We start from the raw sequence: 25658 nt of genomic DNA on the forward strand, positions 1-25658 counted from the left end.
GGCTTCAGAAATTCATAGAGAAACGGAATTAAAAGATCATGGAATTCCTCCATGAACTTTTGGAAGCCTCCTCATAGATCCATGGATTGGATGAGTGGGTGGGAAAACATGAATGAATGGGTGGATACATGTGTTAAATTATTGTGTAGATGAACGGTGAGATAAAATCACAAATGGATTCACTGGGTGGATGAGCAAAACTCTGAACACATAGACTCAGGAGTGGATGGTTGAGGGATTGTCTGGACATATGGATGAGTGAACCAGTGGGCGGCTCGATAGAGGCGGATGATGAATGGATATAGTCATGGACAAAGAGGGAAGAATATGGTGGTAGATGGACGCTAAACAAATAAACTTTAAGGTAGTGGGGAGGCTGCTGGCTTTGAACTGCTGAACTTGCAGCTAGCAGCCCAACGGGTAACAACAATGCCACCAGGGTTCATTCTTTACTGGTTAAATTACCACAAACACCTCGTGGTGGTTGGCTTCTTGGTTTGGAGGTTTAGGGTGATGGGTTCATGGGACATCCAGTTAAGTGGCCTCCTGTCATGTCTAGTGTATCTAGTTTGTCTCCTACTTGGCTGTGTAGGGCCTGGGGTGTTAAAAGCTTGCAAGCGTCCATCCAAGCTACAATAGTTAGTCTTTATTTGCCTCTAGAAATAGAGGAAGAAGGAAAAGGGCACAAAATGTGTGGCTAATTGCCCCCATGAACTGCCTCCTTTACCATGAGAGCAGAAGCACTGGGTGGTGCCCGGCTCTCATTCCTGAGCATTTTGATATAAGATTCCATGGAAGGATTATAACCAAGATGGGGAAAAGGTAGAACAGAATTTTAAATTCCCATAGACTACCGAATTTCTAAAGCCAGGGAGGCTGGGTAAATTCCTGAAATGACTGCCCGGAAATGCTCTTTCTACCTTAAACCAAAAACATCCCCTGAAGTCTTCTTTGATTCAAACAACAATTTAGCCTAATGAGTAAAGGATGAGCGTGGCAGTTGAGGGGTTACATGTTGGGCTGCTAGCTTCAAAGTCAGCAGTTCGAAACCACTAGGTACCCCACAGAAGGCATGTGAGGCTTTCTACTCCCATAAAGATTTACAGTTTTGAAATACATAGATTCTGTTATCTGTACCCTTCTGCAAACCTGGAATTAAGAATTTTAGCTCTAATACAACCCTAAAACATATTGCCCATATGCCTACTCTCCAATTATGTGGTGTGGGGTTTTCTGGTGAGTAATATTGAATGAACCATGGACAGCCGAAAGAATAAGAATGCTCCTTTGAAGCAAGGATGGTGATACATCGTCTCTCATCTTTGGACGTATTATCAGGAGAGACCAATCCCTGGGGAAAAAATCATGCTTGGAAAAGTAGAAGGGCAGGGGAAAAGAGGAAGACGCCCTGACAGGATGGATTGATGCAGTGGTACAACAACGGGCTCAAACATGACAAACGTGTGAGGATGGCCCAGAAGCTGGCAGCTTCGCTGAGTTGTGTACAGGGTCACTGCGAGTTGATATCACTTCACAACAAAACGGACAACAGCGAAAGCCCAAAATCCATGAGCAGAGCCCCCGAGAGGATTAAGCCTTCACGGACTTCCTTTTGACTTTCAACCAGGAAGGTGCCTTGCGTTCAGGCAGAGTGTAACAGAAAGTGGGTTACCTCCGCCTCCCTCAGCAGCTCAGAGAGGAGCGTCTCTTTAATGGCTGGCTTGGGTCTGTCCTTGATGGAGACTGCCCTACTGGAGTTACAGACTCATGTGTTTGTTAAAAAAAAAAAAGGTGATCTGAAACACTTTAAATATAAAAATCCTTTCAATACAAAAAAGAAAGGCTTTCTCTACCTATTTGATGGCGAACAGAATCTTGACTAGAACAGCCCACTGAAGGCGCATGACAAAGCCATCGTATTCTCCAACAGTTACAAAAAACTTGCATGAATTTTAGCAAACCGGAAAAAAAATTACTCTTTTGGATATCCACAGGAGCAGCTCTACCCTGTTCTACAGGGTCACTATGAGTTGGAATTAGCATGATCGCAGTGAGTCTAATTTGGGGACTATAACATATCTGCTTTAAGCATTATAAACTATCTCCAAAAACGTACTGCCATTGACCTTGTCGGGCCGAGTAGAACTGTTCCTGGGAGTTTGTGGGAGTCAAAAACGGTTGATCTTGTGGTCAGCACCCCAACTTGCAGCCACTAGCCACCAAGACCCCCTCATCCACTGTCTCTCTTGAACGACCAGGCAGGAACTGCAAGAGGCCGGGGGTTTGTGTGAATGGGGCGGAGTCATTCAGAAAGGGGGTTGCGAATGGCCATGTTTAAAACGTTCACTCCCACGTCCCTGGATGGTGTACGTGGAAGCTGCTGGCTCTGGAGCATGTGCTGCTGCATAGCTGCTCCACAGCGACAAAGGCAGCGCGCCTCTACTTTCCCACCATGCCCAGGTGGACGGAGCTGGCAGAGTGGCGCCCGGGGCGACACTCACGCGGTGCCCGTTGAAGACGTAGGCCAGTTCATCAGCTCCCAGCTCTAAGTCGGGTCGCAGCTCGGGCCTGGCCCAGCCCACTCGCATCTCGCCCGTGGTGACTGCCTCAAACTCGAAGTACCAGCGGCCGCTCTGCACGGCGTACGATCGCTCTGCCCGGAAGATGCGCACGCGGTCCCAGCGGGACTGGCTTTCCACCTGACCTACGAAGCGAAGCGGTGAGGCAGGATCAGAGAGGCTGGGTGGACACGGGACACGGAGACATGGGGAAGCTGGTGAGAGGGACCAAGGGGGCGGGGAGGGGGGCTAGTCTTGGCAGATTAGGAGAAGAGGGACGCTTTGGTAAAGAGTTAGCTAAGAATTGGGGATCGCAGAGAGTGAGACGCCCCATTTCCCTTTCGCAGTCAGAGCGCAGCAAGGGCAGGCACTGGGAGTGAAATGGGGGGGGGCAGAGTGCTGGTTGGGGTCAAGGCCTGATTAGGGTGGGCCTGGAATCCAAGTCGTGAGCAGGGTTGGGAGGCAAAGTCGGGGTCAGGGAAGAGTTGGAAACGGAGGTGGGGGTCAGGGATTCAGGGCTGGAAATCAGTCAGGGTTAGGGCGAGGGCCTGAGGCTGGAATTATAGTTATAATCAAGTCAGGGCTCAGGTTGGGGTTTAGAGATTTGAGACTCTGTGAGTCCCTGGTTGGGGCATTCCATGTTGCAACTATAGCTCAGCCAGAGATCAAGGGTCAGGAGTCAAAGCTGACTCCCAACTGAGTGGCTTGAGACTATAGCTGTATCCAGTCAGGATTGAGTCATGTGGGTCAAGGTCAGGGTCAAGATCAGTGTCCGGTCAGGGTCGGGTGGGGTTGGTTTTCACTGATTTCCTGGCCAACCTGCTTGATACTTTAGAATCCAGTGTCAACAGGTCAGGGGTCAGGGTTGGAGGCAGCAGTCTGGGTCAGTGTCAGAGTCAGAGCCAGAATCGAGGTGAGAGGTCAGGAATCAACTGTCACTGGGCTCCTGCAGCCTGAGTCACCTGTGCAGGAGCCCAGTGACTGCTGATTCCTGTGGGGGCAGAGTTAAAGGTCAGTGGCCAGGTCAGGGTTGGGATCATGGGTTTGGGTCAAACATCAAGGTCATTGCTCACAGGGTTACTGGTTGGAAAGCTCAATACTGTCATCATAGCCCAGTAGGGTCAGGGGTTAGGAGTCAGGTCAGGGCTGGATCAAAGGTCTGAGTTCAGGGTCGGGATCAGCACTCACTGGGTTCTTGGTTATGGAGCTCAATGTTGGAGCCATAACCCAATGGGTTCAGAGGTCAGGGGTCAGGTCTGGGCTGGGGTCAAGGGTCTGGGTCCAGGATCAGGGGGTCTTGGCTGGGGTCCAGGGTCTGGGTCTGGCATCAGGGGGTCAGGGAGTTTGCGGCTGTAGCCATAGCCCAGGTAGAGGCTGAGTAGGGTCAGGTGTCAGGATCAAGGGTCTGGGTCAGGGGTCATATGTCAGAGGGTCATCACTTACTGGGCTCCTGGTCGGGCGGCTCAATGTTGTAGCCGTAACCCAACAGGGTGCGCACGGCCTGGCACAGGCTATCCCGGTTGCTGCGTTTGGTGGCTTCATCCAGCAGGCGGTAAGGCACAAGGCGAGGGTTTCGGCGCGCGGGGATGTCCTGCACGGCGCTGTAGCTCCAGCCCTGGCCAACACGGTCTCGCGCCCATACGTTGTGCCCGTTCTCCGCCAGCCGGTCCACCAGTGTGGTCTGGGCCGGTGTCAGGCGCACGTGGCTCAGGTCCAGGGGGGCCGGCTTGTACCCGTTGCTCATCATGTAGCTGCGGGGAGCGGAGGGAAGCCCTCAGTGGGCACCCCTGATTTATGAGCCATCTGTGACCTTCAACCTTGGGCTCTGGAATTACTGGCCTCTGGTCTTTGTGATCAGGGTTCTGTGACACTGGCATGTCTCACTTTTGACCCCAGGATCCTTCAACCTTAACTTTGACCTACAAGCCCTCTGGCCAGGATCCTGTGACCCTGGTCAGGGTTGTGACATCACTGACCTCTAGCCTCTGTCACCCCCTCATCTCTACTTTGGAAGGAGTCCTGTGGTTTAGGTGTTGGGCTTCCAAGCTCAGGGTCAGCGGTTCAAATCCACCAGCTGCTCCTCGGGGCAAGATGAGGCTATTTGCGCCCCTACAGACTGACAGCCTTGGAAACCTCATACAGGGTCATTATGGGTTGGAACAGACTCGAGGGCCATGGGTATGGGTCTTTTCCATCTTAGACTCTGACCTCTAACTCAGGTTTCTTAACTCCGATGACGTCAGGACTCCAGGACTCCAAACTCCTGGCTTTTGAGTCTTTGACTTCTGATTATCTACCTCTGAGCTCTCGCCTGTAAGTTCAGGATCCCCTCCATATAACTCCGAAGGAGAAAGAGGAGGCTCTCTCTGCTCCCGAAGAGAGTGACTGTCTCAGGGGCCCAAAAGTGCCGCTCCAGAGTCGCCTCAATGGCAGTGAGCAGTTGTACACAACAGCGCCAACACGTCGCATTTCCCACCTCTTACCACGGACCCTTTGTCTCTCACTTCAAATCCTGACCTTTTATTATCCGTGACGCCATCATGGACCCTGACACCGAGTCCCAGGCATCCCTGGGGGACGCCTGATCTTCAATCCTGGCCGCTCCCACAGGACACCTCACCTTTGACCCCAGAGTGACTGTCACACTAACCCATGGCCCCTTCGCCTCTGACCTCAGTCTCCTCACAAGACCCTTCTACCATTCCCACCCTCTCCACACCATCCCCAGGTCCGCGCCCCCACTGTCCACCCTCCCCCATCCCAACGCTGCCTTTACTACTCCCCACATGGGGCCTGGCCCCCCCTACTCACGTCTTGGGGAGTTTCGTCTTCTTCAGGTTGTCCTCCGCCTTCTCGTCTGCCATGCCCACGTGGCAACCCAGTGCCAGCAGGGTCCTGGGGAAGGAGGGGCAGGGAGTTAAACTCCACAAGGTCTCCTGCTCTGGCTCCTCTTCCACCTCCTTGAGGCCCCTGCCCCCAAAGCCACAATCAGCTCAGTCTGTATCCTCTAGCTTCCTCGATGTCTCTCTCCCTGGCACTCTGGGCATCTCGGTCCCCATCTCTCTCCTCTTGACCTCTGACTCTCTGAGGTATGTGCTTCCAGGTCGCTTTATCTCAAGTCTCCTGGACCCTGTGCATCTTGTTTGTGTCTGTCTCTTTCTCAGGATTCCTCCTTCTGCCCTTCCTCCCTCTTCCTGCCTATGTCTCCCTCTCCCTCACATTTCTGCCCCATAATCCCAATCTCTGCATGTCTCCCTGCCCCAGGAGTGAGGGTCCTGCCACACACATCCACACCCCAGGGTGCTCCCCTTACTTGAGTGTCTCTCCGGACATCTGCAGGTTGTAATTCCTCTCCGGCTCTGGGAGGCTGTGGAAGTTCACAAGACACGGGTGCAGCCTCTTATTGTCATCCCGAACCTGCAGAGACCCAGAGTCCTTGCTTCAGGTGCTCTGGCCACCTCCACCCCAACCCCAAAGAACCCTTGGTGCCCCTGAGTCCCGCCAGCAGCCACCTGTCCCCCCGCCCCCCTTCCTTGCTTCCCCGAGTCTAGCCTGACTCCATCCTGCTGCAGCAGTCCCTCACCGGGCCATAGGTCCAGCCCTGCTCGATGCGAGTCAGCGCCCAGAGCTCATGGATGTTCTCGGCCAGCTTCTCCCGGATGCGTTCCAGATGGGGAGGCAGGACAATCTGGAGTCAGGGGGACAGGCATGAGGTCTCCCAGAGCCCTCCACCCTGGCCTTGTGACCCTGCTCCCAAGAACGTGTGTGTGGTCTGGAAAGATCCTCCCAGAAGCCCCTTTTGACCTTTCCTGGGGTTCCAAAGCCCTTTGCCCCACCCCCAGGGCCAGGGCGAGCTGGGCCACCTTAGCCCGACCAGGATTCAAGCATGACCTGGGGGTAAATCTGTCTCTACTGCTGAGCGGGTACCCCGTGAGGGCAGGGCCTGGAGCCACCTCGGTCTCCTCCCTGTCCCAGCCCATGTCCCCTAACCCAGAGGAGATGCTGAATGAATGAATGAAGCCCTTCCTTTTTCTGTCTGAGACTCATCACGATATTTTGGCAATTAGAATATCATTAAAGCAGTACCATAAGTTACTGATGAATATGGATGTGCTGGGGTTCTGCGGGGAAAGACTGTGATGGTTATGGTTCTGTGAAGGAGACGTGTGGGCTGGGAGGGAGGCCGGGGACCAGGCCGGGAGGCTAACAGGCGAGAGAATGGGCAGAGAGACATCCAGGGCGATAGTCAGGAACAGCTGCGTTGAATGTGTGTTGCCTGCTCAGGGAGGCGCTAAACTCTTGACATGCGACATTCCTCTCCTCTGTCCACAGGAATGCCACGAGGAAACTGAGGCAGGGAGGTACAGTCACGTGCCCAGGGCCACACAGCTGAAAAACCAAACCTTGACCAGCAGGATCTGAAAGGCAACCTTTTAGCCCCTCTTATGAGGACTTGCCTGGAGAGAAAGTAGGGTGTGTGGAGTGGGGGAGGCCTGGCAGGGAAGGGGGAGGCCCAGAAAGAACTTCGAGGTGCACTGGGCCAGATCATGGACCTTGGAATCAGAGTGCTGGGGGTTCATGTCTGCAGTGTGATTGCGTAGCTGCAAACCCCCTTTGAGCCTTACTTTCGTCAACTATACTTTGGGGTGACTGCCGACAGTCCGCTTTTGTCAAATTTTTATTAAAAGGTCATTTTACTGGGGGCTCTTACAACTTCTAGTACAACCCATACACAGATTGCACCAGGCATATTTGTACATTTGTTGCCATCATTCTTTTCTAGACATTTACTTTCTATTGAGTCTTTGATATCAGCTCCCTTTTTCCCTGCTCCCCGCTTGTGACCCCTTGATAGATTATACATTATTACTAGTTTCATATCTCCCACTGACCGCTGTCTCCCTTCCCCACAGTTTCTGTTGTTCGTCCTCCTAGAGGGGGTGTGGGGGTGTGGATGTGTGTTGATCATTATGTTCAGTTCCCCTTTTCGCCCCTCCTCTCCCCCCACTTCTCCCTACCCTTCTGGTATCGCTATTCCTACTCCTGATCCTGGATTCCGTGTTCGTGAGCGCCCATCTCTTATCTGTACCTGTGCACATGCTCCGGTCTAGTCTGAATTGAGGAGCAGCACTGGGGTCATGAGAGTGGGGGGTGAGGAGGCCTCAAGGACCCAGAGGAACAGTGTGTTTCATCGGTGTTGCACTGCGCCCTGGGTGACTCATCCCTTCCCCCTACCACCCTCTTTGTCTGGGGCTACATCTAATTCTGCATCTGGAACCTTGAGCATCTCCGTTCCCTCCTCTGTCCCTCAATGTCCCCACCTGTGAAGCAACACAGTTCTCGTTTTCCATCTCAGCCCCCACCTCTCTGACCCCTAAGCAAGCTCCCTCACCAGGAAACCACCTAGGACAGGCGGTAAGTACCTGGATGGTGTCAACAGGGCAGGGCACGAAGTCGGTGTGTGAGAGGCAGCGGCTGGGGCCCACCAGGTGAGCACCCCGGGGTCCCTCCCGCCGATACTCCTTGATCGGCTGGAGATGGAGTCTCTCTCGTGGGAGCACAGCCTCGTGGCATGGGGCGTAGCCAGGTGGAGGGAGGAACTTGAACTCGCCGTGGCGGCCACCCAGGAGAAACCGGACCCTAGGAGAGGACCAGGAATCACCAGGGGATGGGGAGGTTACAGTCACCGGAGCAGCCCTGAGGCTACTGGAGCATTGTGGAGAGACCTGAGGGGACTGGGAAATCAGAGGGTTAGAGGGGTCATGACCAGAAAAGTCTAGGGTCAAGCGAACATCCTATCAGAAACCCCGAAGGCAGCGGAGAGTCTCTGGTGGGTTGAAAAGGGCTGGGTGGGGTGTGGAGGAGTTCGGGTAGCGTCCACCCAGCTCAGAGAAGACTGAAGATGATCGCGAGGCCATGGGAAGGTCTTCTGAAGGAGGCTTGGAGTCAACTTGAAGGTTGTGAAAGGTTTGGGGAAAGCCAAGAAGACCACATGGGAGTCACCGAGAGCCTGACAGAATTACCACTGAACGGAGATTAAGAAGTCATCCGCAGAGCGCGAGGCCATTGGGAAAGGCCTGGGTCAAGGATAGGTTTGGTAAACATAGCTGGGGGAAACCAAGTTTTTAAAACAGCATAGCTGGGGTGAGTGAGTAGTCCCTTGGTGAGTCAGGGGCTATAGGCAGGCCCTGGGTGATGCTGGAGTCATGGAGGGGTGGTGAGAAGAGCATGGGTCTTGGTGAGACTCCAAAGTCACCAAGGCATCTTTGGAGCGTCCAGGTTCTTGGAAAGACACGGAAATGACATCTGGATTATGTCAAGGTCGCAGGGAGGATCTGGGGTCATTGTCAGATCACTGTCAAATTTGGAAGTCATTTGAAGGTTGTTCAAGTCACAGGAAGAGTCTGGGGTCATTGGGAGGTGCCTGGAAAAGTCTGGGGTCATTAGATGGTCCATGTGACATTTTGGGGTTACATGGAGGTTACTTGAAGGACACAGGGGGGTTGTTGAAAGGGGCAGAATCCTGTTGAGACCATTGGAACCTTCCTGTAGGGTTCTGGTTACCAGGGAGGGATCAGGAAAGCTGTCTCAGATCTGTGCCAGGTATGGGTGGCCAGGGGGCAGGGGCAAGTCCTCACCTGATACCAGCCGAGAAGCTGACAACAGGGAAGAAGAGCCCGTCCAGGTTGAAGGCCTCAAAGACGCCCTGCACAGGGCAGCCGTTGATCCGGAAGGAGATAGATGGCACACTGAGGTCCAGGCAGCAGCTAACAACATCCTCAGGGACCAGGAGGTGCTGCCCTGGAGATGTCACTGGGCGTGCCACGTGTCCTGCACCAGGGTCACAGGGAGAGATCAGAGATCTCATGGAGCCAGTGATCGCAAGAGACAAGGAGCAGATATTAAAGGACCCAATGGATAAACTCAAGGTCGGGTATTCTCATGGAGAATCCTACAGCCTTGAGATTAGGGACAGAGGTCAGCATTCCCCTGAGATTAGAATCCTAAAAGCTGTGGAGCAGAGATTAAAGTACTCATGGAGCTATGATCCTTGAGTGTTCGGTGTTAGAAGTCAAAGACCAGAGGTCATAATAATCTGGGACAGTTTCCAAAGGATCTTTATTTCCTCTGAGATCAGCTACCCAGAGTCAGAACAGGGTTGTGGAAGCCTTAGGGTTAGGATCTTAGGGAAAGAATAAAACAGCCAGGCTCCTTTGGTTCCAGGATCCCAAGAGCCCCAACAGGTTCAATCTAAGTCTTGGTAACTCTGAGATCAATGGTCATGAATGAGGGACTTAGGGAATCGGGGGGGACAAACCAGAGATTAAGGTGCAGATACCTGTCCATAGATGCAGCCCATCAAAGCCATAGGAATAGAGGTCATCGCCAACTCCGTTGCCGCCCCAGCCCTCACCTCCCCCGGGGTAGGGGCTGTAGCCTTCAGTGAGGGCCCAGCCCACCCGCAGGTGAGTGGGCTGAGCTGTCAGAAACGGAGCCACCTCATCCACCATCACTTCGAAGTACCACTTGCCATACTGTGTGGAACCCTCTGCTCGTCCCACAAAGATGTTAGGGCGGATGCTGCCGGAAAGAGAAACACGAGACAGGGGGCTGAGGGAGGCGGAGTGGAGAGCCAGAATGGCGGGGCAGGGAGCAGAGAGAGGGGCAGAGACAACGTGGCACAGAGAAAAAGAGCACACACAGCTACTAAGAGTGAGATCGGGAAGAAAGACAGGGAGAAAGAGCTGGAGGAAATGTGCGAGAGGGTAAAGAAAAGTAAACACACACAGAGAAACAGGCAAAGTCAAACAGAGAAAAATACAGACACAGAGAAAGAGGGAGGGAGGGAGGTGGGAGGGAAGGACGGTGGAGAAACAGGCAATGATGGTCCCAGGGAGAGAGGAAACGAGAGAGGCAATGAATGAGGAACGAGGAATAAACAGGAACAGGACAGGGCTCTTAGATGAGGGATTAAGTCTTGGATAGCAGACAGGGGAGGGAGTCAGAGGGCGGATTGAAAGGTTCTGAGTTAACCTAGGATTGGGGTTCGGGCCCAGGGCCCAGACCTGGTAACATAGTTGATGAGGTTTGTCTGCAGCAGAAGTTCTCGGCCAGGGAGCAAGTTCTCCGTGATGAGATCTTGGTTGGAACGCACGGCCACCCCGTTGCACACACACAGGGAGCACAGCACATCCAGGACCTGCGATGGGAAGCAGAGGTCAGGGTGGGAGGGTCCCAGGGAAGGTCCAGGGCGGGAAAGCAGAAGGGATGATGTAAGGGCAGGAGGTGGAGACCTGGACGGAGACGAGGCGGTGGGGGTGGGGAGTTTGGTGATCACAGAGAAAAGGTCAAGTGAGAGGCGTTGGGGTCACATGAGGTGGGAGAAGACACGAGGCGTGTAAGGAAACACTTGGATGACGAGGTAGGGGATGAGGAGACGGTCCATGGACGACCGCAAAGATCCAGATGAAACTAGATCACCCGGGCTTGCAGACGCACGCCATAAGGTGATGTGTGAAGTGGATAGAAATCGTTCAGGAGGCACTGGCTGAACCCGTGGCAAACTGGATCGTGTGGATGCAGCCCCACGATAGACAGTCCAACGTGACAGCTAGAGAACCCCTGAGCATCTAAGAAGAACAGTAAAGGCCCTGCATCGTTCCTAGGGCCATGAGTTCGAGACCCAGGTGCTGAGATGGACACACTGGGAGGAGTCCAGGTGAGATGAGGAAGGGAAAAGGCAAGGAGTGAGGGCACCCTGGGGAGAAGCCAGAAGTCAGAGTTCAGGATGAGAGGTCAAGGGGGAGGGGACTGACCTTGTGGTTCCTCCCATGCTTGTCCAGGAGGGAGATGATGGACTTAATGTGGTTCTCCTGAATGATGTTCAGGACCTCAGGGCTCTCGATCAGGACACAATACAACACCTCCAGGATCCCTGAGCACGGGGCGTCAGGGAGGGCGGTCAGAGAGCTGGAGCTCCACCCCCTTCCTCTAGCCACGCCCCCTCACTCCCCCTGGGGTCTCTACCAGAGGAGGCCTCCAGCCGATCCAGCTTGCTGACCAGCCAGTCCAAGTTGGTGGAAAAGAGCGCACAGTTAGTGCGGTTGCCTCGGATCAGAGAGGCTGAGGGTGGAGAGGGGGAGAAGGGTGTCAGACCCCACCGAACTGGGGAACAGGAGTGCTGGAGGGGGAGTCCGGACTGAGGGTCCTTACCCAGAAGTTCATAGAGCAGATTCACAATCTCTTTCCAAGACTCAGCCGCCTCCTCCCCCGCAAACTCGGCAAAGTGGGCCGCAGTGGTGTAGACGTTCAGACGGTCAATGCAATTCAGGACCAAGGAGAGCATCCCCTGAGGCGGAGAGGGAAGGCAGGAAGGACCCTGGGTTCCTGGTCTCTGTGAGTTTACTGTCTCCTTTTCACGAAACAACTACTGACTGTGGGCACTGGGCGCTCCTGGGTCTAAACCAGTGGTCCTCAACCTTCCTACAGTTCCTCATGTGGTGGTGAACCCCCCCTCACCAGAAAATTAGTTTCGTTGCTACTTCATCACTGTCATTTTGCTACTGTTACGAATCGGGCGACCCCTGTGAAAGGGTCGTTCGATCCCCCAAAGGAGTCGGGACCCATAGGTTTAGAACAGCTGAGTCCAACGAACCACATAAGCACGTACAGAGAAAGTCCCCATCACTCTTTCCTGGCTCCCCAAATCAGCCCTTGTCTTCTACCTCCACCCCTAACATAATACCCCCCTTTCTAAGGACAGAGCATTCCTCGGGATTCTCTGCCACGCTTCCTTTTTCCATGGAAGTGAGAGTCCCATCTCCTGGCTCCAAATGATCCCCATGCCCCCTCCATACCCTCTGCTCCTCCCTCAAGGCCCCGCCCACTAAGGCGGCCACGCCCTTCTCATAGGCAGGCTCCGCCTTCCTCGCAGGTGCTCCCCATCCCCGCTGTCCTTCGGGTTCCCACTTCCCTCTGCCCCTCCCCTCCCAGGCCCCGCCTCCCTGGCGGTCGCCCCACCTCTTCCTGGAAAAGGCTCTGGCGGTTCCGCAGACTGCGAAGCTTGGTCTGCTTCTCCTCGTGCTGCAGCTCCTCCGAGGGCGGCTCGAAGTAGCCAATGAGGTCCTGCAGGCTCAGGATGACGCCCTCAATGGGCAGCGCCGTGCCAGCCGGGGGCCCCGCACCCCTCGGCTTCCCGCTGAAGCTGTCCAGGCCCCTGCAAGGATGGCACGGCTGTCAGGCTGGGGACTGGGGGTTGTCCACCTGCGCGGCTCAGCCCCACAGGATCCCCCTTTCCGCAGAACTACAGAGGGCAGAGGCCGTGATCATCCGATGGCCAGGAGCAGCGCTGGAACGGAGACGTGCTCCTGTGTGGACACAGGGGGGCAGGGCGAGGAAGACCCCAGGCCGAGATCCAGAGATCAGAGATGTGAAAGTTCGACGTGCTGGACAGTGGGGCCAAAGGTCAGCTTGGGAGTCACATGTTTCCAGCTAAAGCCGTTCCGAGGGATGGAAGTCAGGGGTGGCGGTGGATGGAAGTGGAAGGGTCAGTTGGATGGACGGACGTTGGCAGGGGGTGGCTCACTTGATGAAAAGGTTGTACAGGCCCGCGGTGCTGTAGATCATTCGGGCAGCCTGGGACTCCGCCTGCTGACAGCGCGACATGGACAGCGCATCGTCCATGTGGCCTTCCTGGTGCAGCATGGCCTGGGGGGTGGGAACAGAGAGGTCAGGACAGGCCCCTGAGACCTCCGCTTAGACCCTCGCCAACTCAAGACTCTCTGCCTGGCTCGCTCTCTCTCCATTTCTTTCGTTTCTGGTTCCAGAGCCCAGTGCTGTGGTGGGTGAAGTGTTGGTCTGAACGGGAAGATTGGTAGTGCTAAGCCCACCATGTGCCCTGTGGGCAATAGCTGAGGCTGTCTGCACTCACAGAAACTCTCTGGGGGCACTTCTGCTCTGTCATATCAGGTCACTATGAGCTCGAATTGACTCGATGGCAGTGGGTCCGGGTTTTGCTTTCACGGCTTCTCTCTTTGCTTTCCTCTTTGTCTGTCCCTCGCTGTCTTTTTCTCCCTCTTTCTCATCTCTATCCCAAATTCTCTTTCCCACTTGGGTCTCTCTGCTATCTCCACCCAACCCCCCATCTCACCTGTCTTCTGGCCAGGCCCTTTCCACCTTAATCTACTACTACTTTTACATCTCCTCGCTCCCAGAATGCTCTACGCAGGGGTGCCTCAATGCCAACATGGCCACAGAATGTCTGAGCACCTTTCTGGCATTGGATCGTCACCTTGTCGACTTTACCCAGAGCGGACCTCCATCAGTTACAAATACTATCTTTTATGTGTCCAATTAACGTTCCCATTCCTCTAGAATAAAACCAGTTACTTCCCAAAGGACCTTTGATCCCCCATGTCTGAACACTAGGAGGGCAAGGAAGTGAATTACTCCGTTCTTTTTACTCCCCAAACACCGAGGACAAGTTGAGCAGTCGCTGGTGGCATGGTGATTATGTGTTGGGCTGCGAAGCTCAAGGTTAACAGTTCAAAACCGCCGTGGGAGAAGGGTGAGGCATTCTACTCTCATAAAGAGTTACAGTTTCAGAAACCTACTGGGGCAGTTTACCCTGTCCTATAGGGTAAGGTGACCAGATTTTAACACTGGTAAAGCGGGACACCATTGATAAAACTCCTATCCTGGTGAAATAGCCACATGGCAGCCGAAAACTGTATACCCTAGCTTGTCGTGCATTCTTTCCCAAAATCGGGACTTTTAAAAAATGCCGCGGGACGTGGGACAAATTGTTAAAAATCGGGACTGTCCCGCCAAAAGCGGGACATCTGGTCACCTTACTATAGAGTCACCATGAGTCTGAGTTGACTCAATGGCAGCGAACTGCTCAGTTTAGTGGCTTGTGGGATGTTATTCTCACTCTGTTTGTCACTACCTGTCTCTGAGTCTACTTCCCTCTCGCTCACTGTCCCCTCCCTTTCCTGTTGTCCATCTCTCCCAGACTCCCTTTCCCCAGCTTTCTCACGGTGCCTGTCTTCAAACCTGGAGGTCTCACCATGCCTGCCTGCCACCCCCTTCTTGCTCCTGCCCACACCCACCCCCCTGCCTCTCCCCTCCACCAGACACCCACCTTCCTCTTGAGCACGCCAAGTCGCAGGGCCTTGGGGTCCGGGGCGGCATAGGTGAGCCACAGGCCAGAGCCCACATGCTGCACAAAACACAGTGACTCGCCGTACTTGATCTCAGGGGGCCCCATGCCCTCCACGTCCCTCTTGGGGGCCACATCTAGCTTTTCCTGCAGGGCCAGAGGACAGAGATGAGCTCCCTCCGTGCCCCGTGAGGGACATGAGGGCACTTGGGGTTCCAGACCAGGGAGGTCCCACTGAGTCCCGGACCTTGGAGATGCGGAAGCAGAAGGAGGTGGCCTTGGTGTGGGCCTTGCTGGCGTCGACCATCACCAGGCCCTGGTCCTCGGTGAGGCCCAGGTATCGCCCTGTGGTCACGTGCCGGATGCGGAGAGGCTGGCCCCAGCGCAGGTGGCTCCCACTCCAGCTGCAGAAGGCGAGGGAGAGGGGACAAGGAGACTGTATCCTCCCTCAGGGACCCCCAATCCTCCCCCTCAGGGAGTCTCCAACCCTCCCCCTCCCCCTCAAACTTCCCATTTTCTCCAGACTCCAGGATCCCCGAGGGCATCTTTCTCTCTTGGAATTCCTAGAATTTCTTTCCAAATCCCCCAGTCCCTTCCTCAAATCTTCCTTCAAGATCCTTTCTCCTCCCCACCCCCATCCGCAGGCTCACCTCTCTGCCCCTCACCTGATCCTCAGTGGCTCCAGCCTCCAGAGGGAGCGCGCATGGGTGCACACAGCCCCTCCCTCATAGTGGACAAGCCTAGGGACACGGAGACATGAAGCTCCCTGATGACTATGCATCCATTCCAGAGCACCCAGAGGCTTCCCACTCCTCAGCCCCCTGCCACTCCAGACCCCAGGTACCCCTTGTCCCCAGCCCAGACCTGCGCTGGTCTTCACTGTCAGCAGGAGAAATGGTCAGACATTCATCCATGTGTCCATGAAAGAGGCGGAGGACGTGACCCCCCGTGACGTAGCCTGGAAGGAGAAAGGGAAGGCGGGCATTGGAAGGTTCAGGGGCAAAGCTGGAGTGTGGGTGCCTGGCTCCTCCCATTGTGGGACGCTCAGGGCTGCGTTTTGCTGTTTGAGGTGCTGGGTCTTAGGATTAGGGGGTCTAGCCATGGAGGTTTCAGAGTACAAAGTGGTAACAGGAGATTTGAGGTCAAGTATGAGGCCTGAAAGGGGGCATGAGATTTGGTGTCTGAGGTTAGGTATTTAGGTTTGGGGGTGGGGGCTGGGTCTGCAGGGCTGAAGTTGGGGGACGTGGGGCAATGTGAGTTTGCAGAGCAAAGTTTCTGGCACCCACCTATTAGTTTGTTGTGCTGTGGTCCCTTCCGTGTTGTGTAATGCTACAAGCTATGTTTCCAGTATTTCAAATACCAATAGTGTCAACCAAGCTAGACAGGAACCAGTGAAGCCCCGATGGGAAACGTCCTGTTCAGTGCCAGGCAGTGAGCCCTCTGAATTAGAAGGCGCCCCACAATGGCTGCAACAATGAGTTCAACCATGGCAGTGATCTGGACAATGATACCGAACTAGACAACATTTTGTCAAGTACATAGGGTCATCGTGAGCTGAAGCCAATTCAATAGCAATGTATAACAATAGGCGTGCATTTAATGACGGATCTCAATGTGTATGATGGAGGTTAGCGCTCAGATGATAAGGTCAGAGATACGAGTCTAATCGTCTAACATTGATTGGGGTCGGGGTTTTAGATCATGCCCTTTAGAGTGACTGGGTTGAGAAGTGTAATGGTTGGGTCTGAAGTTTGGGATTTGAATTTAGGGTCTGGAGTTGAGGGGATTGAGGGTGAGATCTGAGCTTTAGGGTATCCCTTTTGCAAAGTTATAGTTTGAAGTGAGTGGGTCTGAGCATCAGAGTCTAGGGTTTATTAAGGTTTAAGTTTAGGGACTTGTGGTTTTGAGTCTCAGGTTGGGTTGTGTGGTAATTGGATGATTTTATGCCAACTTCAATTTTTTATGAAAACATAGGGGTGGAATACAACCTGTCAATCAGGCCTGATGATGCCTCCTTGGGGGTGTGGTCTTCATATAAAAAGAAACCAGGAAACACCCTCTGTCTCTCTGCCCCTCTGCCTTCCTGCCTGCTGGAATTCTGCCTGCCTCCAGGGGAAGCCCCTTGTGAGCTGCCCGACCCTGAGAGCTGTCAGCACCCTGCCATGTTCCCACTGACTGTGGATCCATAAGACTCTGCACCCACCAGCCTGTGATCTTCCTGCTTCCCTGGCCTGCGACTACCTGAGTCTAACATCCAATTTATGGGCTCAAGTGGGACTGGGCTGGGATGTCTTCTTGATATATAATTATCTCTTGATATAAATAAAGCTCTTTCTGATCCATATGTGAATGTCACTGGATTTGTTTCGCTAGACAGCATAGACTAACACAGGCTGCCTTGTTGGGGGGCTTTGAAGGGGGTGGTGTCTAAGATTTGGGACCTAGATGTTGGGGGGCTGAATCTGGGCATTTGACTTGGAGAGTTTGCTTTTTGTGGATGGGGCTCTGGGTTCACAGCTGGAAGTCAGCAGGAGGTGGTCTGAAGCAGTCTAAATTAGGGTCTTGGAACGGGAAGTTTGTATTTGGGGATGTGAGATGGTGGTCCATGCTTGTGGTCTCTTGAGTTTGGTTTGCAAAGTTCTGGGATCCAAATGCACAGCTGTTACCTCCAGGCTGGGAAACCGGTCAGTCCATGAGCTTTGAGGATAAATCCTTTGGGATCTGAGATCGGGAGTCAAACACTGAGTTCTGGATTTGGGAGTCTGAATTTGGGGCTTCTGGACTAGGATGACATTCAAAGGCCTCGGTCGCACACAGAAGCAGACTTGGGAGAGCTCGGTTTGGGGGTCTCGGGTTTCAGGTCTCCGTTTGGGCTTGTCTGAGGATCAGTGTTTGGGGTCCTCACCCTCTTCGCAGTTGGAACAGATGGGGTTCATGTTCCACAGCGTCTGCATGAAGGAGGCATCCACCTGGAGCTCGCCGCTGGCTGTGGACAGATGCTGGGGGACAACCAGCAGGTGGCGTCAGAGGGGCGGAAGGGGCGGGGCAAGAGGCCGGAAATCAAAGCTGGCTGTGCAGGTGACCAGGGGTGGACAACGGAGAGTCCTCAGACAGGGAAGTCAAGGTCCCGTTGGGCAGTGGGGGGTCAGAGTTTAAAAGCAGAGACCCCCTCCTTCCCCTCCCCTCACCCCCGCGGCAAGGCAATCTCGTGCTGAGGAGAAGTTGCCCCGTCAGCTCAGGTCCCCCTCAGCCCAGGAACTGGGGCCAGGAGGGGGTGGGGTTGCTCACCAGGTAGCGCTCGGAGGAGACGCTAACAAGGATGAGGTCATCTCCCACGCGGACCTTTTCCCCTTCCGACCTCTGCTTGGAGGCTGGGTGCATAGTCCACCAGCAGGCTTCACCTGGGGGGTGAGAGGTGGGGGGTGGGCAGGCAGTGGGGCATCAGACGACAGGTCCCAGAATGCTCTTCCCTAGGGTATTGCTAGCCCCAGAGCCTGCCAAGTGCTGTGCCCCCCACTTCCCCGAGGCCCCCAACGACTGCCTAAAACGTCCCCCGCTCCCTGCCCCCAGACCCTTGCCTGCCGATCCCCTCTGCTTGCCAGTCTCCCTGACCACTACGCACCTGTCTACACCCCTGGAGGTGAGCCCCAGATCCCGGAGCACTCTTCCCTCCCCGCCACGCCCCCGCAAGCCCCACACCTGTGGCGTCCTCCTGCAGCCCCACATCGAATGCCAGCTTGTCCGTCAAGGAGCGGGAGGTGGTGAGGCAGCTCAGATACTAAGGTTGTAGGCGGGAGGGGGCCTTGTCAGCCTGCTGGCTCTGGATCAGCCACCACCCCCCTCCAAGAACCCCTCGGCCCCTCGTACAATCCCCCTTTCCAGACTCACCATGCGACTGTGAGCGTGCCTGAGCAGGATGGCATGGCCATATAACAGCGTCCTGTGTCCCCCACCCTGGGAAGACTAGCGGGGTGGGGGTGGGTTGGAGGGAGGGCATATAGTGAGCACAGACCCCCAGACTCTCAAGATCCTCCCCCAAAACATCTAGAGTCATTATTGAGGGGCTCTTTCTTGCTGCCCATAAAATACCAGGCACAGACTCAGAGGTTTATAAATAAATAAATAGCCTCTGCTGAGGACCCCCAACTTGATTTTCTGTCTCTGACTCCCAGTTCATCAGACCAGGGGCAATGTGAGTATGAAGCTTGTGGATGGGTCATTTTATATTCCCCACGGCCCATTCTCACCTCCCTGACTCCACCATTTTGTTGGCTGGTCCCAGAAGTCCCTCAGGGAAGCAGAGCCCATCCTCCAGGGATGGGGGATGCTCAAGAAAGGCGCTGAATTTGGTGTTCCCTGAGGCCTCCCTAACTTGTGAAACCTGGTTGAGGCACACAGCACTACAGTCCACCCCTTGTCTGCTGTTCCATTGTCCCCCGTGGAGATCCACAGACTGCTAAGTCCCCTTGTGCTGGGTACACAGAGACTTGGCCCCTCAGGAGGTCAGGGACAGCCCAGCAGTCTGATGACCTCATGCCTCTCCACACACACATGCCCATGCTGAGGGTGCCATGTGATGGTGCCCCCTGATCACATGGCAGGCCCACTCCTGGGAGGGCGTCCACACTTGGGATGGGGGGACAGGAAGGAGGAGGTCCCTTGCTGGGACAAGAGTGGGAGAAAGGATGAGGAAGAGGAGAAAGAAGAACAGAGAAGGAGGGAGTTCAGGGGGGCTTGGAAGCCCCCTCCATCTTCCTTCTTTCTTTCCTTCCTTCCTTCTTGCCTGCCTGACCTGTTCTGGGCTCCACAGCCCCGGACAACAGGTGTGGGGGAGACACCCCCCCTTGGCCCCTGTGTGGGCCCAGAGACAGGCCTGGGGCCAGGAATAGGAAGGACAGGTGACACCCCAGATCTGACCTACCCACTTATCCAAATTGAGGGCCTGTGGGGCAGGGCGGGGTGGGGGGAGAGAGGAAGAAGAGCAGATGGTGAAGCAACCCAATCGACCCGCCCTCCCTGTGCCTGCCCTGCCCCTGCCCCTCACCCTCACCCTCACCCCAGGGGGGGCCTCACCTCCACACCAGCCTCCACCGTGTTGGCCAGCATCTCCTGCAGGGCCCGCACAGACAGCGACTGCTCCAGCACAAAGCAGCAGATTGCCAGATCAGGGGGAACATTCTGAGTGGGACAATGAGAGGTGAGGGGACGCTTGAAGACCCACCCTTAGCACCATTCTCTGGAAACCCTCCTGGCCCTGGTCTGAACCCCCATGTCCCTTAGACATTCAGGCCCCACCCCAATGGCACAAGAAACCCCGCCCTCCACTGCCTCCTCTGACACATCTTCCCTCTGCTCCTAAGGACCCCTAAGGCTTGTGGTGCTTCCAGTCTGTTCCAACCCTAGGGCTTGCAAGCTGGAAAGCAACCTGCTGCAGCTTCCCCCACAGAGTAGCTGGGGCTCACACCGCCCGCCTTCTGGCAGCACAATTGCCCGCTGCACTATCAGGGCCTCTCCCCCCGCCCCCCAAAATTCATAGAAGACTCTATACTCCCCTCCCCACTCTTACCCTAAGCTCACAGGAAGGTCCAACCCTACGCCTCCCCCCTCAGACATGCTGCACTTCTTTCAATTCCTGCCCAATGCCTCCCCCTTCAGAGAGCCCCTCTTGCCTCCAGTCCCTGAGGAAATCCCACCTCTGGCCTCCAACATCAGGTGTCCCCGTTCCTGCCTTCTCCCGCAGACTGCTTCAGCACCCCAGAGGAATTCTGACTTCTCCTTCTTCACACTCCCATCCCCGTCACCCCATATTCCTCAAGACCCTTCCTTTTGGTGTGCCTCTTGCTCCCCCCTTATAATCTCCCCCCCAGATGCCTGTTCACTCAAACTTTCAGGCCCCCCTCCACGCCCTTCCCAAAGTCTCCTCTCTCTCAAATCTTGGGTCCACCTCATTCTCTGGCCCTGTGTCCCCTCAGACCTCAGCTTCCCACCACTTCTCTGTCTCCAGCCACGTCCCCAGGAGGCCCTGCTGCTATCACCCTACTTACCCACTGGTTGTCTTCACCTTCAGTCCAACACCCTCAGGGACCCCTGCCTTCTCCAGGTCCCTGGGCCTTTCCCCTTGAGAACCCCAAGCCTCACACCCTCGAACCACCTTCTCTCCAGACCTCTTACTCCCTGAGCCCCGACTCCTCTCTGTGCCTCCCTGTCAAGGTCCTCCTTCTAAGGCCCCTCCTCCTCGGACCCAAGGCTTCAGGCCTCTTGAAGACCCTGCCCCTGCCTCCTGCGAGCTCCAACATCTGCTTTCTAGAATCTTCCCATAGACTCTCAGGCCACCTCCTCCTTGGACGGACTTCCTACCCCCTCCAGTGGCCCCATTTTTAGCCCACTAGACTCCTGGACCCTCCCTCCGCAGACCCCTAGCCCTCTCTCCCTCGCAGCCCTCAATCTCTCGTCAGCCACCCCCTGCCCGCCCCCCTGCTCCAAACCCAGAGCCAAGACTCCAGCACCCTGGGGCTCCCTCCCTGGTCTGCAGGCACAGACCTGGGCGTTGCTGGTGGGTTCCAGGAAGCAGTGCCGGTTCCCGAAGCCCTCGGCGGCCAGGCACAGCTTCAGCTGCTCCTTGAGCACGGTGGCACTGCACTGTAGGACCACCTCGTCCTCCTGCAGGTGGGCACTGAGCGTCAGGGTCCATCTGACCCCTCACCCCACCCTTACCGGTCTGAAGACGTCGTCACCGTGTGCCTTCAAGTCGATTTCAGCTTGTAGTGGCCTTACCAGACCGGGTTGAATTGCCCATGGGGTTTCCTAAGCTGTCACCCTTCTGGGAATAGATCACTGGGTCTTTTCGTTTCCCCCAATAGAGCAACTGGTGAGTTCAAACCACCAAGGATTCCCATTCCCAGCCAAGCACTAAACCATCGCTCCACTAGAACTCTTTACGGAAAGAGAAACCAAAATCCCGCTGCCACGTGAAGTTGATTCAGACTCACAGTGAGCCTTTGTGGAATTTCCAAGGCTGTGAAAAGAATAGCGAGAGAGAGCCTGGTGGTGTGGTGGTTATGCGTTGGGCTGTGATCTACATGGTCCGCAGTTCAAAACCACAGCAGAAAGATGGCTTTCTACTCCCATAAGGAGTTTTTACTCAGCGGTTGGGTTGGGTTGGGTTGGGTTGGGTTGGGTTGGGTTGGGTTGGGTTGGGTTGGGTTGGGTTGGGTTGGGTTGGGTTGGGTTGGGTTGGGTTGGGTTGGGTTGGGTTGGGTTGGGTTGGGTTGGGTTGGGTTGGGTTGGGTTGGGTTGGGTTGGGTTGGGTTGGGTTGGGTTGGGTTGGGTTGGGTTGGGTTGTTTAAATCTTTACAGGAGCAGGCAGATCACCTCAACTTTCTCCCAAGGAGCGGTTGGTGGGTTTGAACCACAGATGTTACAGTTAGCAGTTCAACACTTACCTGATAACGCCACCAGGACTCCTTGGCAATTAATAATAGCCACCTCACCCCCAATTTATTAAGCCATGGCCTATGCTGAGTGCCACAGAGAACAGCCCCCTCAGATAGACGCTGTTTTAACATGGAGAAAATGAGGCCCCGGAAGGGTATTGCTTCCCCAAGGCCACCTGCTGGTAAGAGAAGGAGCTGCCATTTGAACCCGAGTCTGCCCTGACACCAGAGCCCCCCAGACGGGGGTTCCAAAGATGACCCAGTGAAAGGTGGACTAGCATCTCCACTGCTTTTTAAACCCACCCTTGTCTCAAATACAGTTTTGATGCATGATTGAAATAATTGCTAGGCGCTCTGGTGAAGTTGTTAGAGAAACATTGGTGGTTAATGACAAGGCCCTTGGTCCAAACTCACCAGCGAGTCTGTGGAAGAAAGGTGAGCCTGTCAATCCCCCTAAATATCTACAGCCCTGGACACTCTGGGGAGCGTCGCCCTCTGTGGAATTGACTCAAGGGCAGTGGGTTTGGCTTGTTCTAGTGACACCTGGCTGCAATGCAAGACCCAGGAGTCGATCCTGGATGGAGGGGCAGGTGGTAAAGGGCGCTAGGAGACGTCCCCTGCCGGCAGGTGAAGCAGATCATTTTGGTCTTTCAGTCCAAACTGTTCTGACTTTAATCACGGCACTGCGGCGGCTTTATAAAAGAGACTGTGTTGTTTTTAGGAAACACAAAAGATGTTGTGGATTAAGTTGGGTCCGCCAAAGATATGTGTTGTGACGCCTGACTCCCCCCCACCCCCACCCCACCCCAGACCTGTGCTCATAATCCCATCTGGGTTTTCTTTGTTGTGTGACTGAGGCCGTCATAATGTAGGATGTCTTTCTTTTTCTTTTTAAACATTTAATTGAGGGCGCGTACCGCTCTTGTAACAATCCATACATCAATTGTATTAAGCACATTGGTACATGTGTTGCCGTCATCATTTTCTAGACATTTATTTTTCTATTGCGCCCTTGATGTCAGCTCCCCCCCCCACCTTGCGACCCCTTGATAAATGATAAATTATTATTATTTTCATATCTTACACCGACCGCTGTCTCCCTTCCCCCATGGTTTCTGTTGTTCATCTCCCCCTGGGGGAAGGGGGTATGTGTCGATGATTGTGATCGGTTCCCCCTTCCTCCCCTCTTCTCCCCACCTTCTGGTATCGCTACTCCCATTAGGATGTGTCTTAAACACATCTCGTGTGACCGCTGAAAGAACAGAGCAGTCCATCAAACGGTGATGGACGAAGATGGATGTCAAGCCACACAAACAGCGACAAGGAACCCAGCAAAAGAAGCCGACAGGACACAAGGACCCCAGAGCCGACAAAGAGCACCTTCCTCTGAACCTGGCCCCCTCCATTTAGACGCCCGTGTCTCTGAAACAGCGGGGAATGCAGTTGTCTGTTAAATCCCTCCACCATCTGTCGAGGGCAACACTCCCGGTAAACCAGACCCAGGCTCACTGGCCTGGAGTAGATTCCAACTCACACAGCGACCTTATAGCACAGGGGAGAGCTGCCCCAGTGGGTCTCCGAGGCTGCGACTCTTCCAGGAATAGAAAGAGCCTCCGCTTTCTCGTTCAAAGCAGCTGTGGTTTCAAATCGCAGTTGGCAGCCGGCGCGTGACCACCGTGCCAGCTGGTTGCTATGACGGCAGCGCCCGAGCGCAGGCTCTGCGGAGTGTCGGGTCCTGCCTGAGCAGGTACCCCACAGCGTGGAAGTGGTTTCGGAAGTGAGTGGGTGGAGGCTGGATGAATTTTAGGGTGCTTCAACCCTGGTGGCAGAATGGGTCACACAGCTGTTAGCTGCAGGGTCAGCAGTTTGAAATCGCCAGCTGCTCGGACGGAGGAAGAGGAGGCTTTCACCTTGCTGGAAGAGTGACAGTGTCGGGGTTCTCTCTCTGGCTCTCCTGCGGGCCCTCACCACAATGGCCTTCGACACCCACACTTCCGACCAACAGGATCCCCAATACTTTGGGTATTCTTTCAAAACCCAGGGCCACCGAGTCGATTCTGACTCACGGCGACTCCATGGGGCAGGTAGCTGACCCTAAGAGCTCCCGACACGGTCACTGTCCTGCTCTGGAGCGCTGCCATTTAGCAACCGCCGTGGCACGGTGGTCACGCGCGGGCTGCCAACTGCGGTTTGAAACCACGGCTGCTTTGAAGGAGAAAGGGGCTCTTTCCATTCCTGTCCCATAGGGTCGCTGTGTGAATTGGGGCAATTCTGTTGTACAAACTAAAGGCACCACGTGACCTCGAGGTTTCGATGACGCCTGTGACCCCTGGAGCTAACCAACCTGCACCACAGAAAACCCACCCGTTCTGACTGCAGCAGGTCGAGACCCGGTGGAAGGGAAGGGCAGCAGTCTTCCACAGGAAGGAAGGAGACCACGGCACTACATGGGCTGTCCTCCCAGAAAACCAGTTGCGAGACCAACAGCACAGTTGGCAGGAGCCTGGCTGCCTAGACTCCCACGGGGGAATCTCAGGTCTCATAAGTATAAAGCATAGAGGGAGGGGCTCCATTTCAGAGTCGGCTCTCCACCAACCTGGGTCTGGAATACAGGGCTCCCCCAAGAAGATGGAGTCCCCCCAACCACCAAAGCTGAAGAGGTGGAGCTGTCACGTCCAAGAGGCAGGAGAATGGCGCCCACTAGGGACCTGATGGGGCCAGGGCAAAGGGCACTCCAGCCACAATCCAGAGAGCAGGGTCATTGCCCAATGGTCCTGGAGACCTGAGGACAACTGTCCAATCTTGAGAGTTCCTGTCATTGGTTTTATTGGGATTTGGACTTGTTTGGTGCCCATTATCGACTTCTTGACCTCGGTTTTCTCCAGATTATAATAGACATGTCTGTCTTATGCCTGTCCCAGTACTGTACTATGGAAGCCGATAATCTCTAGTCTAGATTTTCCAGACTCACAAATGATGGAGAATTTTGCCCCAGGTAGAATATACCTCAAGTCTCACCCATATTTGATTCAGGTGATTCATGAAATGAGGTGTGGGGCGTGAAGTTGATTTAAGACTTGGGGGGCAAAAAGATGAGGTAAACATAGAGGTCCTGAAGGGCAGAGTGGAACTGCTCCCATGGATTTCTGAGACTGTAACCCTTGATGGGCGTAGAGAGCCTTATCTTTCTCCTGTGAAGTGGCTGGTGGTTTCCAACTGCTGATCTTGGAATTCGCAGTTGGAATTACCTCAGTGGCAGTGAGTTTGGTTTAGTTAGTGTGTTTGTTTATTGGTGATGAGGTCAGTGTATTCTGGATGCAGAAAGGTATGTTTGTTACATAATGTGTTGTCAAGTTGAGACTTAAGAGTGAAGGGGTGGAGTTTAGCCTGTCAATCTGGTCATAGCTGGAGGACCTCATTTAGAGGCGCTAAGGAGATAAATAGCTCATTGGAGGCGGGACACACCCAGTGAGACATTCCTGTTGAGAAGACACATGGAGCTACGCT

General features: G+C 54.6%; 1 protein-coding gene across 1 annotated transcript in view; it reads right to left on the reverse strand.

The window, feature by feature from the left end:
• The window catches only part of RYR1 (ryanodine receptor 1), a 135329-nt gene that overhangs the window by 96955 nt on the left and 12716 nt on the right, over positions 1-25658 (reverse strand). Inside the window, exons 3-27 of the mRNA XM_075536656.1 lie at positions 23511-23573; positions 21259-21375; positions 19792-19896; positions 18607-18681; positions 18418-18496; positions 18007-18119; positions 17624-17717; positions 15583-15676; positions 15384-15458; positions 14966-15122; positions 14701-14865; positions 13144-13265; positions 12579-12774; positions 11772-11907; positions 11586-11681; positions 11375-11493; positions 10625-10758; positions 9898-10139; positions 9197-9389; positions 7982-8198; positions 6142-6246; positions 5872-5975; positions 5370-5453; positions 4002-4309; positions 2502-2704 (exon numbers count right to left, since the gene is read on the reverse strand). Coding sequence (XP_075392771.1) covers positions 2502-2704; positions 4002-4309; positions 5370-5453; positions 5872-5975; positions 6142-6246; positions 7982-8198; positions 9197-9389; positions 9898-10139; positions 10625-10758; positions 11375-11493; positions 11586-11681; positions 11772-11907; positions 12579-12774; positions 13144-13265; positions 14701-14865; positions 14966-15122; positions 15384-15458; positions 15583-15676; positions 17624-17717; positions 18007-18119; positions 18418-18496; positions 18607-18681; positions 19792-19896; positions 21259-21375; positions 23511-23573 — 3396 coding nt within the window. The remainder of the gene's footprint in view (positions 1-2501; positions 2705-4001; positions 4310-5369; positions 5454-5871; positions 5976-6141; positions 6247-7981; positions 8199-9196; positions 9390-9897; positions 10140-10624; positions 10759-11374; positions 11494-11585; positions 11682-11771; positions 11908-12578; positions 12775-13143; positions 13266-14700; positions 14866-14965; positions 15123-15383; positions 15459-15582; positions 15677-17623; positions 17718-18006; positions 18120-18417; positions 18497-18606; positions 18682-19791; positions 19897-21258; positions 21376-23510; positions 23574-25658) is intronic.

This window comes from Tenrec ecaudatus, chromosome 18 (genome assembly GCF_050624435.1).
Source record: "Tenrec ecaudatus isolate mTenEca1 chromosome 18, mTenEca1.hap1, whole genome shotgun sequence".
In the NCBI taxonomy this organism is placed as follows: Eukaryota; Metazoa; Chordata; class Mammalia; order Afrosoricida; family Tenrecidae; genus Tenrec; species Tenrec ecaudatus.